This window comes from Schistocerca americana, chromosome 4 (assembly GCF_021461395.2).
Source record: "Schistocerca americana isolate TAMUIC-IGC-003095 chromosome 4, iqSchAmer2.1, whole genome shotgun sequence".
Taxonomy (NCBI): Eukaryota; Metazoa; Arthropoda; class Insecta; order Orthoptera; family Acrididae; genus Schistocerca; species Schistocerca americana.
The window spans coordinates 450,880,397-450,893,487 of record NC_060122.1 but is presented as its reverse complement, the minus strand read 5'-3'; the positions used below and the strand labels follow the sequence as shown (position 1 = coordinate 450,893,487).

The following is a 13,091-nucleotide window of genomic DNA, read 5'->3' as shown; positions in this document are numbered from 1 at the left end:
ACCACCGCAAGTGCTACAAACGTTTCCGCGTCAAAAATGTTCAGCTTCAAGAGCTCTATTAAACGATGACTTTTCTTGCATCTACCCATGTTAAATTCTGAGATGATCTCATTTGCTTCAGTCAGAAAAATTACCAGTAACGATACATTTCCCATTAATTCGTCCTTAATGGTTCATCTAAAACGCACATTGCCCCGAAAGATCTCTGCACTATTGTTTACGAAAAGGTAAGGCTCACACAAACTGTATACAGAGTATGCCTCGATTATCAATACATACTTCATTCTGCAGTCGTATTTTAGATTTTCATTGTTCCATTACTCTTTTAAATGAGTTTAGGAAGTGACAAATCAATGGATTTTAGTGTGTGAGCAGTACTCGTGCATGCATGTGTGTGTGTGTGTGTGTGTGTGTGTGTGTGTGTGTGTGTGTGTGTGCGTGTGCGTGTGGATGCACGTTTTTACGCCATCGGTTTTTGGGATCAGAGATCCCGTAGTTTTTCGAATTTTTCGCCTTTAACCTCTGTGCCTCATAACTAATATTTATGGGTGCACTAAAGACATAGTGTCGTTCGCCCCATCAGACATATCATTATCGTTATCATCATCATCATCATCATCACTATCATGACCATCATCAAGAGCATGATCATCACCATCTTCGTTATTTGTTAGGGCGGATACATGTCGGGACGAATTTCATGGTTGAGTAGTGGCAGAGTTGAACTTATGGAGGGAGACGGTGGACAACGCATATTTGTGCGTGAGAGGTGGGATATGAGTCTAATGCCAGGGTACTTAGATTGAAACTAAGAGGGTAGGATAAGGGGTCCTGGGATTGAATTATCCGGTTTTCGTAGCGGATTCAAAAGTGCTGTAGAAAGACTGAGAAGTGAATGAGCTGGTATAGGTTGCGAGTGGGGACACCAAGCATGGCATCAATTAGAAAAAAGGCTGCAACAGACTGTGAACCACACAATCTCACTTTCGTGTCTGTCTGTGGAAGTGTATAATGGTAATCGTGGAATATCCAGTACAGTAGCACACAGCAGTAATTGTGGTGTGTCATCCAGAGCCCTGCAGACTTGAATCTCCTCACCCGCTGACTCCTCTCGCTCCATTTCCACTTGCATTTCACGCTGCTGCAGGCAGTGCTGGCGCTGGCGAGGTTTCTGTAGTTTAGCGAAGTGCTCTGGCGTGGCTCGCGGCTGCTGGCACGGTGAGTGCCGAGTACAGCGTGAGGCAGCGTGTACTTGTGTTGCAGGCCGCCGGTGTCGCTGGCGATGGGGCTGTCCCCGCGCTACCACGGCGCCGCCATGCTGGGCTCGCCCGCCGAGGTGCCGGCCAAGCAGGAGGCAGACGACGGTACGTACCTCACCCCACCCCACTGCTCCCTAACTACACGCATACCCATTTCAGTAACCTACACTCAACAGATACACTTGCGCACACAGCTCCCTTATCTCCCGAAGGGAAGGTGCCTGCGCGCGTGAATGATAGGAAAAACTTTCCAATTAGGCAGCTGAACCTGCCCGCCCCCCTTTTTTTTTAATCTCATTTTGTTCGTTTTCGTTCGTTGTATCTGCTCGGGGCGGACGTCGCAAGAAGACACCCGTTTCAGTTCGTCGTTGATCCATTAACTCAGTTTTTTTATTACAGAGGGCAGTTAACCCTCTGACCGAACACGCTGAGTTACCGTGCCGGCGTAAAATGAAATGGATTAAGAACACATATTAAATACGTGTGGCGCGACTAAGTGTAGCAGAGCCACGTTAAGGGATAAATTATGTTCTGGAGATGGTGAGTGAGGAGTGGGGAGTGGGGGGGGGGGGGAGGGTACTTCGAAATTAAACATAATGAGCCAAACGGATTCGATTAATAACAGAAGGGAAACGATTTTAGTGACCGGACGTGAAAAGTTATGGGGGGGAAGGGATTGGGTGGGAATGTTGGCCGGAGCCATCGAAAGGGTGCAGTCCCGGCATTTGCCTGGAGTGACTTAGGAAACCACGGAAACCTCAGTCAAGACTATCGGACTGGGAATTTAACCCAGGTCTTCCAGAATGCGCCTTTCGTGGTCACCTAGGCACTCATGCCACAAGACTTTAGTTTTCTTTTTTACCTCCACTTGTAAGTGGAGTTGAGGACGTCATACTGATACTGATACTAAGACTAGATCATGAAATGGAATGGACCGTGGATCAAAGGTGTTGAGGTATGTAGGGGATGAAGAATCTCAAAAATGGAAAAGCAGTGGGTTGTAATAAAATAACAGCTGAAGCTATAAAAGCCTTCGAAAACAGATTAAACTAATCTGGTTCATTTAGAAAAGAAATATAACAGTAAATAATGCGAGACCTATAGGACAATTAATTTCATATATCACTTTATAAAGGCCGTGAGCAGCCTCTCACTCAGAAAATTAGAAAGAAAAAACTGAACAGAACACTGGACGGAGTACCCGATTAAAATGCCCACAGTACGGTAGAAAGAGAGGAAAAGGAAGGAGTAGTTGAGAAGGAATTGAGACGCGGTTGTAGCCGCTCTCCAATGTTATTCAATCTGTACACTGAGGTAAGTGTCAAGCAAACCAACGAGAAATTTTCAAAGGGAATACAAATTCAAGGAGATGAAAAAAGGCTGATGAGATGGCAAATTTGTCAGAGACAGCAAAAGACTTACAAGAGCAGAAATCACACCGAACAGTACCTTTAGATGAGGTTATAACGTGAATATTAACAAAAGGATATCAAGAGTAATGAAATGTAATCTAATAAAATCATTTATTTATTTATTTATATGCTGATAGATTTAGAATACGAAATGAGATACTAAAAGCAGTAGATGAGTTTCGCTGTTTGGGCAGAAAAACTAACTGATGATGACCAAGAAAGGTCATAAAATGCAGACTGGCAATAACAAAAAAAGCGCTTCTGAGAAAGAGAAATTTTTAACATCGAACAAAAAGTCTTTTCTGAAGGTATTTTGTCTGGAGTGTAACCTTGTTAGGAAGTGATATGTGGGCCATAATAAGTTCAGGCAAAAAGAAAATCGAAGCTTTTGAAATGTAGTGCTACAGAAGAATATTGCAAGATTAGATTCGTAGATCGAATAACTAATGAGGAGATAGTGAATAGAATGAGGAAAAAAGAAATTTGTGACACAACTTTACCAAACGAAGGAATCGGTTGCTAGGACATATTCTGAGGCACCAAGGTTTCGTCACTTTGGCTATGGAGGGAAATGTTACGTCAGTTGTAGACAATGCAGATGGTCTATTTTTTATTTCTAGAACTCTAGGAAAGTGTAACTCATTTATAAAAGAGACCGCGTATGGAACTCTTGTGCAGCCCATTCTTGACTACCGCTCCAGCGTTTGGGATCCTCACCAGGTCGGATTAAAGGAAGACATCGAACAATTCAGAGGCCTACTGCTAGATTTCTTACCGACAGATTCGATCAACATGAGAGTATTACGGAAATGCTCAATGGGAATCCGAGGAGGGAAGACGACGTCCTTTTCGCGAAATATTATTGAGAAAGTTTAGAGAACCAGCATTTGCGTCTGCAGACCGATTCTGCTGCCACCAACGCGCATCTCGCATAAGAACAACGAAGCCAATACGAGAAAAATTAGGGCTAGTATGGAGGCAGACAGTTAGTCATGAAGCAGAAAAGGAAATTACTAGCAGAGGTACAAGGTACCGTCCGCCATGCACCATATGGTGGCTTGCTGAGTGTTATGAGAGTAGACTAAGATAAGAACTGCATTTGGAGACGAAGTCCGAATACAGCAAGCCCTTTCAAGTGTATGTAGGTCGCAGTAGCTTTGCAAAGATGAAGGGGGCTTGCACAGGATAGACTCCGATTGAAGACCACCATAACAGCAATAGGAAAAATAGAAGAGGCATGACAAAAAATACTAGAGTTATTCAGGTCGCTGTCCGCTTCCCTTTCTCTAGGTAAAGGTAAAGGTGAGACACCTACGCCCGGTATCGCTAGCTACGGTGGCACTGGGAGATTATGTGCCGTGGCGTGACAAGTGAAGCGGTCGCTCGCTCGAATTACCTCGGCTGTTCCCTCGTCTGCACACAATTAGCGTGCTGCCACCTCGCAGTATTTCCCCACCTCTCGCAGCTCGCCTTAGCTCTGAGACGTCTGCCTCTTCGCTCGAACTGGTGCGTAATTAGGGAGCTTCAAGTTGAGTCTGCGCGCCATATTTCGCGCAGCTTCTTAACAAGCAAAGTTGAGGGAGCGCGAGCGCTTCAATTAGCTACCCGCAACCTTCGTCGCGCATCAATTAGTGTACATAATCCGGCCCCCGCTTGGTTCTTCCTTGCTCTTAATTAAAATAACGCAGAATTTTAATTACTCTCTTTGATTAATTCGGTGGGCGCGAAAAGAAGGGGAGGTAAGAAGAGAGGTTAAGGACTGAAGCTACGACGCAACGGACGTAACACGCTAAGCTAGTCTGCTGCAGAGACATAGGTTTTTCCTGCCTTGTTTTCCAGTACAAGCGTGTAGTGAGCTAAACAATACACTGTTTTCCAGACAGCAGTGAAAGTGAAAACCACTGACATTAATTATCACGAGGACAATCCAGAAACCGACTCCTGTTTCCGTATTACACACCAACAAGGATTTCTTAGTGACATCTACTGCTCGATAAACATAGCACACTTCAACTTATTTTCTATAACGCCTGGTGGGTTATGCGTTAGTATGTAACATGAGTATTATTGCTTGTGTGAGTCACACACATGTAGGAAATTGCGAATTTTAAAGAAACCAGTTACAGGGACTTAGGAATTATGAACCGTATTTCGGCATTTCAGATGTTACAAGTTATTCAGAAACAAATAATTTTTAGCTTCGTCAGAATTTCGGAATAGGGTTGATCCAATGAGGGAAAATACTGGTTTATGTGCCTCCAAATTGAAAGCTGATTGTTATGTTGGGATTCAGGCAACCAGAAGCGAGAAATCTAGCACGCTTTAGGACTGGATGCGGGATTACGAGCTGGAGTCAAGAAGTCGAAGTCGGTGCTTAGCTCTTGTGACGATCGGAGGATTTGTTGCAATCAACTCTATAATAGTACCTAATCCTCAATAATCGCGAGGTTTAGGACATTTTGATGTGTCAGTAAACTTTTAAGAAGGTACGTGAAAAAAAGTTACGGAAATTCCGTATTTTTTCCTGTGTAAACTTTGATTTTATTTTGAAGATCAAAATTCCACGTGGCGTGCTGTGCAATCATAACCGATAAACTTCCTAAGTCTGAAACGAAAATGTGCAAACCGTATATGCGAGGATTCGAATCATTAAAATTAATATGTTTTCTTGGGATCGGGTCAGTGTCAAAACCTCAAACCTGCTACTAAAAACTGATTACTGTTTGTGCTGGTAGTACGAATGAATTAATACAGACTGTGTAAGGTTTCGTGCTTCATGCTGAAACTCATAAACTAGTGCGGACTTGGTAGCGGATATTTGTAAATAAAAGTTACAATATAACGGACATTTCATTCACTGACTTCCGCTCATTTGGTGGTTAGACATACCCAGAGCTTAAACTGTCTTGCACTCTTTAGAAGCGTATAGAACTACTACATTTTTTACAGTTTTTTATATTCAAGAACCACGCCAGGATTGGCGAGTGTCCGAATAGGCCACCAAAGATGGGAGAACTTCCTAATTTAGGACGGCAGATAGTACTGCCGCACGTACCTTGGCGGGATTACTAAAACTCGCTAAGAAGTGAGCTACCAGCAGTAGAAGTAGTAGTAGTAGTAGTAGTAGTAGTAGCAGCTTTATTAGTTTTATTCGTGCATAAATCTCTTTTACAACGATACTGGACATGTCGTGGTATCACAATTTAAGGACAAAAATGATAAAGTAATTCACATATTTAGATATTTACGTACTTACAGCTCTAGTATGACAATCATGGGTCTTATAGCAGGAACCATCCCGGCATCTGCCCGAAGTAATTTACAGAAAACACGGAAAACCTATATCAGGATGACTAGGTGAAGACTGTGGTCCGAATACAAGGTCACTCTATTGAAACCAGTGCTACCTCATTCAGTTTATTCCTACTACACAATAGTTTTTACAGAGAGGTTATTTAATAATGAAAAAGGTTAATGGTAGATTGTTCATTCATTTCTCACTCCCAGTCGCTACACACACGACACCCACTATACACACGTTGTTTCATAACACTACATACACAATACTGCATTAAATTTAATAGTGTCAATTTTCCTCTTCAAACTGAAATTCATGGCAAGATTTTTCCTTATGTTCAGTGTCACTTTATTGCTTATTGTCCAACTGACCAATTCCTTCACTGCTTCATTTGTGTTTTCTACTAGGAGTCCTCTATTTCCTCAGAGACTATAATAGCGTTGCCATCAGCAAAGCGAATTTTTTCTGCACTGTTAACACTAGTGTGAAACTCATTTATATATATCAGAAACAGTACTGGTCCAAAAATGCTACTCTGAGGAACTCCTATATTTATGTATTTTGGTTCTGATAAATGTTTTAGTGGAAGTATAGACGATGAATGTATGTCCTATAATTACCAGATTGATAGACGAAGATGAATAGGGAATATGCCCTCAAATTCACCAAATACCATCTTTTCTGTAACTACACTCACGGAAAAAAATCGCAGCCCCATAAAATACTTCATGTAGAGTAATGAAACTTCAGGAAAATATCAAGATAATACGTGTATTTAAGTGATTAACACTGCGATATCACAAGATAATGTACGCGCAGGACAAGCCATTGCAAATAGTAATGCTAGTACATTAATAATCAATGAAACCGCCTGAACGTTGAATGCAGCGTTGCAAAGCTGCATGCATTGAGTTGTACAGGAGCCGCATGTCAGTATTTGGGATGGAGTTCCATGCCTGTTTCTCTTGGTCGGTCAATAGGGGGACGGCTAAGGCTGTAGTGGATTACGTTGAAGTTGTCCGATGGTGTCTTACATGTGCTCGATTGAAGATAGATCTAGTGATCGAACAGGCCAAGGCAACATGTTAACACTGTGTAGAGCATATTGGTTACAACATGCGATCACTGGTACCGAGGCGAAACGAATTGTCATCGCCAGCCGTTGTGACCGAGCGGTTTTAGGCGCTTCAGTCCGGAACCGCACTGCTGCTACGGTCGCAGTTTCGAATCCTGCCTAGGCCATGGATGTGTGTGATGTCCTTAGGTTAGTTAGGTTTAAGTAGTACTAAGTCTAGGGGACTGATGACCTCAGATGTTAAGTCCCATAGTGCTTAAAGCCATTTGAACCAATTGAACGAGCTGACATCAAAAACACAAGAGGCCTTCACCCTGTCCTCCAATGAGCTCTCGTTTGAAAGCACTGAAATCGCAAATGGCAGTAGTTTGGGATCAATGGAATGCTACAGGGCATCTGTCTCGGCGCAGTCCTTGAAGTAACCGATTTGTAACAGTTCGTTGTGTCACCGTGCTGCCAACTGCTGCTCAATTGCTGCTGCAGATGCAATACGATGCGCCAGTGCCATAGGGCGAACACGATGGTTTTCGCTCTCGGTAGTGCCACGTGGCCATCCGAGGGCCGGTCTTCTTGTGACCTTATATCTCGTGACCACTCTGCCAGCTTCTCCAGCATCTCGTAGCCCAATCACAAGACCTCGTTCAAACGTACTGAGGTGTTGATTATGTTGCCTTTGCAGCCTTACAGGCATTCTAGGCTAACATCTACTCACTACATCCAGTCTGGAAGGTACACTAGTGGCCATTAAAATTGCTACACCACGAAGATGACGTGCTACAGACGCGAAATTTAACCGACAGGAACAAGAGGCTGTGATATGAAAATGATTAGCTTTTCAGAGCAGTCACACAAGGTTGGCGTCGGTGGCGACACCTACAACGTGCTGACATGACGAAAGTTTCCAACCGATTTCTCATACACAAACAGCAGTTGACCGTCATTGCCTGGTGAAACGCTGTTGTGATGCCTCGTGTAAGGAGGAGGAATACGTACCATCACGTTTCCGACTTTGATAAATGTCGGAATGTAGCCTATCGCGACTGATGTTTATCGTATCGCAACATTGCTGCTCGCGTTGGTCGAGATCCAATGACTGTTAGCAGAATATGGAATCGGTGGATTCAGGAGGGTAATACGGAACGGCCTCGTGTTACTAGCAGTCGAGACTACAGGCATATTATCCGCATGGCTGTAACGGATCGTGCAGGCACGTCTCGATCCCTGAGTCAGCATATGGGAACGTTTGCAAGACAACAACCATCTGCACGAATAGTTCGACGACGTTTGCAGCAGCATGGACTATCAGCTCGGAGACCATGGCTGCGGTTACCCTTGACGCTGCATCACAGACAGGAGCGCTTGAGATGGTGTACTCAACGACGAACCTGGGTGCACGAATGGCAAAACGTCATTTCTTCGGATGAATCCAGGATCTGTTTAAAGCATCATGATGGTCGCATCCGTGTTTGGCGACATAGCCGTGAACGCACATTGGAAGCGTGTATTCGTCATCGATACACTGGCGTAGCACCCAGCGTGATGGTATGGGGTGTCATTGGTTACACGTCTCGGTCAGCTCTTATTCGCATTGACAGCACTTTGAACAAGTGGCCGTTACATTTCAGATGTGTTACACCCGTGGCTCTACCCTTCATTCGATCCCTGCGAAACCCTACATTTCAGCAGGATAATGCACGACCGCATGTTGCAGTTCCTGTACGGGCCTTTCTGAATACAGAAAATGTTCGACTGCTGCCCTGGCCAGCACATTCTCCATATGTCTCACCAATTGCAAACGTGTAGTCAATGGTGGCTTGTCACAATACGCCAGTCGGCGGCCGATGTGGCCGAGCGGTTCTAGGCGCTTCAGTCTGGAACCGCGCGACCGCTACGGTCGCAGGTTCGAATCCTGCCTCGGGCATGGATGTGTGTGCTGTCCTTAGGTTAGTTAGGTAGTTCTAGGGGACTGATGACCTCAGATGTTAAGTCCCATAGTGCTCAGAGCTATTTGAGCCAATACGCCAGTCACTACTCTTGATGAACTGTGGTATCGTGTTGAAGCTGCATGGGCAGCTGTACACGCCATCCAAGCTCTGTTTGACTCAATGCCCAGGGGTATCAAGGCCGTTATTTCGGCCAGAGGTGGTTGTTCTGGGTACTGATTTCTCAGGATCTATGCACCCAAATTGCGTGAAAATGTAATCACATGTCAGTTCTAGTATAATATATTTGTCCAATGAATACCCATTCACCATCTGCATTTCTTCTGGGTGTAGCAATTTTAATGGCCAGTAGTACAACTACTGCTCACGACCGCTACAAAAAAATGGTTCAAATGGTTCTGAGCACTATGGGACTCAACTGCTGAGGTCATTAGTCCCCTAGAACTTAGAACTAGTTAAACCTAACTAACCTAATGACACCACAAACATCCATGCCCGAGGCAGGATTCGAACCTGTGACCGTAGCGGTCCCGCGGTTCCAGGCTGCAGCGCCTTTAACCGCACGGCCCGACCGCTACAGCGTGTATAAAGCAAACACGCTACTAGCGCCACTTTTGCGCGACTGTAGAAACACGCTTACCAACTTTCCGCACACCTCTTCTCGGTGTCACGATTTTTTTTTTTTTTTTTTTTTTACGTCAGTGCGCATGGCCCTCCTTCGTCTTTTATAGTCCGAATGGAGGTCAGTGTGGCTCGAGTAAACCTGTCGACACGTCGGTGGACGCCGCGTTTCAACATCTGTCAGCACTTTCCATTGTCTAACGCTTTTTCTAGACCCACAAATCCTACGTAAATGTCACGATTTTTCTTAGGTCTTGTCTCCATTACCAGTCGTAGGTTTTCGAATAACCCACGTAATCTGTAGTACTGCGACGCGATCTGCCTCTACCCGCCTGTGAAGGTTGTCGGCGCGCTGTTGCAGAGGACAGCATCGACGTGACGAACGAGGAGTCGCTGCCGCCGCTGTGCGGGAGTGCGGGGCCGGGCGCGGGCCCCACGAGCGCGGGGGGCGGCGGGGGCGGCGGGGGCGGCCTGCAGGCGCCGATGGGCCCGCGGCCGCCCGAGCCGGCGCCGGCGCTCTACCCGCCCGTGCACGAGACGCTGCACGAGACGGCGGCGCGCCTGCTCTTCATGGCCGTCAAGTGGGCCAAGAACCTGCCCTCCTTCGCCAGCCTGCCCTTCAGGGACCAGGTAAGATACTGTCGGAACTTCCGTGCCGCTTTTCGCGGATGATGCTGTAGTATACAGAGAAGCTGCAGCATTAGAAAACTGCAGCGGACAGGCACTTGGTGCAGGGAATGGCAACTGACCCTTAACATAGACAAATGTGATGTATTGCGAATACGTAGAAAGAAGGATCCTTTATTGTATGATTATATGATGGCGGAACAAACACTGGTAGCAGTTACTTCCGTAAAATATCTGGGAGTGTGCGTGCGGAACGATTTGAAGTGGAATGATCATATAAAATTAATTGTTGGTAAGGGGGGTACCAGGTTGAGATTCATTGGGAGAGTCCTTAGAAAATGTAGTCCATCAACAAAGGAGGTGGCTTACAAAACACTCGTTCGACCTATACTTGAGTGTTGCTCATCAGTATGGGATCCGTACCAGGTCGGGTTGACAGAGGAGATCGAGAAGATCCAAAGAAGAGCGGCGCGTTTCGTCACAGGATTATTTGGTAAGCGTGATAGCGTTACGGAGATGTTTAGTAAACTCAAGTGGCAGACTCTGCAAGAGAGGCGCTCTGCATCGCGGTGTAGCTTGCACGAATGTAAAATCAGAGAGATTCGAGCGCGCACGGAGGCTTTCCGGCAGTCGTTCTTCCCGCGAACCATGCGCGATTGGAACAGGAAAGGGAGGTAATGACAGTGGCACGTAAAGTGCCCTCCGCCACACACCGTTGAGTGGCTTGCGGAGTATAAATGTAGATGTAGATGCAGATGTAGTCCCATCATCAACTGCGGCGTTCACTGTCTTACACGAATTGTCAACAGAACAATGGAATAACTGATATAAGCTGACCTCGGGAAAAATATTTGTGTTACAGAGAAATACAGGATGTTTAAAAGGAGCAGTATTCGTCAAAACGGGACGAAAGTTAATGAGAAGCATACGTCCAAAGTAGTATATGCTGAGATATGGACCAATCTGTCTTTTCATTCCAATCGTCACGTAAAGGCAGACTATATGGGCAATGCTGCGTGTGATTATCACTCACCCTCGCACCTCCTCGGAGTGAATCATGCACTCTTTCAGATACATCTGACTCCATTCGGATGGCGTCACATGCACTGCTCACACATTCCTGTAACATCTGCACACTGTTGGTAGGCTGAGCATACGTCAATGCCTTTAAATGTTCCCACAGTCCGAAATCCAACACAGGGTGATTCGTTTCTACATCTACATGGATACTCTGCAAATCACATTTAAGTGCCTGGCAGAGGGTTCATCGAACCACCTTCATAATTCTCTATTATTCCAATCTCGTATAGCGCGCGGAAAGAATGAACACCGATATATTTCCGTACGAGCTCTGATTTCCCTTATTTTATCGTGGTGATCGTTCCTCCCTATGTAGGTCGGTGTCAACAAAATATTTTCGCATTCGGAAGAGAAAGTTGATGATTGAAATTTCGTGAGAAGATTCCGTCGCAACGAAAAACGCCCAGCCCAAATCCTGCATCATTTCTGTGACCCTCTCTCCCATGTTTCGCGATAATATAAAACGTGCTGCCTTTCTTTGAACTTTTTCGATGTACTCCGTCAGTTGAGATGTCAGAAAAGTAAAATGTTATGTACAAGAAACTACGCAAATTTACTGCTTGTTAACCGTACATACAAGCTTAGGAGAGTCTGGAGTTTGTGTCTAAAGTTTGCGTCGCAATACATAAGCGCTCAACATGTCCGCCATTGCGAATACGGCACATATCATACCTAGCGTCCACGTTGCGCCACATGCCACACAGAATTTTTACAATTATTTGCTGAAAGGCCGCTGTGACCTGTCTCCATAAATCGGCCCGATTCTGTGGACTTTGTGCATACACTGTTGATTCCTCGTAGCCCCACGCGATAAATTCCGTAGGCGTTAGGTGGGGTCTGTTAGGAGGCCGTGAGATAGGTTCACCACGGCCGGACCAGCGAGCACTGAATGTCTGGTTTGTTTCCGCACTATTTAAGCCCAATGCGGTGGAGCCCTGTCCTATTGAGAGAAAAAAAAATGGTTCAAATGGCTCTGAGCACTATGGGACTCAACTGCTGAGGTCATAAGTCCCCTAGAACTTATAACTAGTTAAACCTAACTAACCTAAGGACATCACAAACATCCATGCCCGAGGCAGGATTCGAACCTGCGACCGTAGCGGTCTTGCGGTTCCAGACTGCAGCGCCTTTAACCGCACGGCCACTTCGGCCGGCCCTATTGAGAGACAATGCTGTCCAGTAGCCCATCTTGCTGTAATTGAGGGACCATACACTGCTCGATCATTTCAAGGTAACTGACTGCACGAACATTTTCACTTAACGATCGAGACATATTGAGCGCGATAACTTTTGTCACATCCGTACAATGTGTTTCTGACATCTGGTCTTTGTGCTGTGAACTACGGGATTTGGCTTAACTCCCGGAGCATGGTCGCTCACTGTTAACTCACATGATTCTCGCGTACATTGCATAAAATTCCTCAGAGATATATAAATTAGCTTAATAAATATAACATTATACCTTTCTAATATCTCAAATGGATAACCCTATAGATTCAGGTTCGGTGAACGGGCAGTCCACGCTATTGGATCTTCTGGACGAATCCATCTCTCTGGAAGGGTAAAGTTCTGCTTTAGAGTTGATAACTCATCATACATAAATTGGTGATACACACCGTGTGTTAATCTCTTCGTTACAGTGTATACTCGTTTTAGTCCCTCGTTGACAATTCCTGCCCATGCATTAATACCCAAACGATCCTCATACCTCAACTCCATGATTGCTCGACGATTTGCATTTGTCCATGCGTTCGCACAGGTGTCATTTATTATGTA

At 45.3% G+C, this 13,091-nt stretch overlaps 1 protein-coding gene across 1 annotated transcript in view; it reads left to right on the top strand.

The window, feature by feature from the left end:
- LOC124613541 (photoreceptor-specific nuclear receptor-like) overlaps positions 1–13,091 on the top strand; it is a 158,549-nt gene that overhangs the window by 122,813 nt on the left and 22,645 nt on the right. The window contains exons 4-5 of the mRNA XM_047142253.1: positions 1,264–1,364; positions 9,970–10,238. Coding sequence (XP_046998209.1) covers positions 1,264–1,364; positions 9,970–10,238 — 370 coding nt within the window. The remainder of the gene's footprint in view (positions 1–1,263; positions 1,365–9,969; positions 10,239–13,091) is intronic.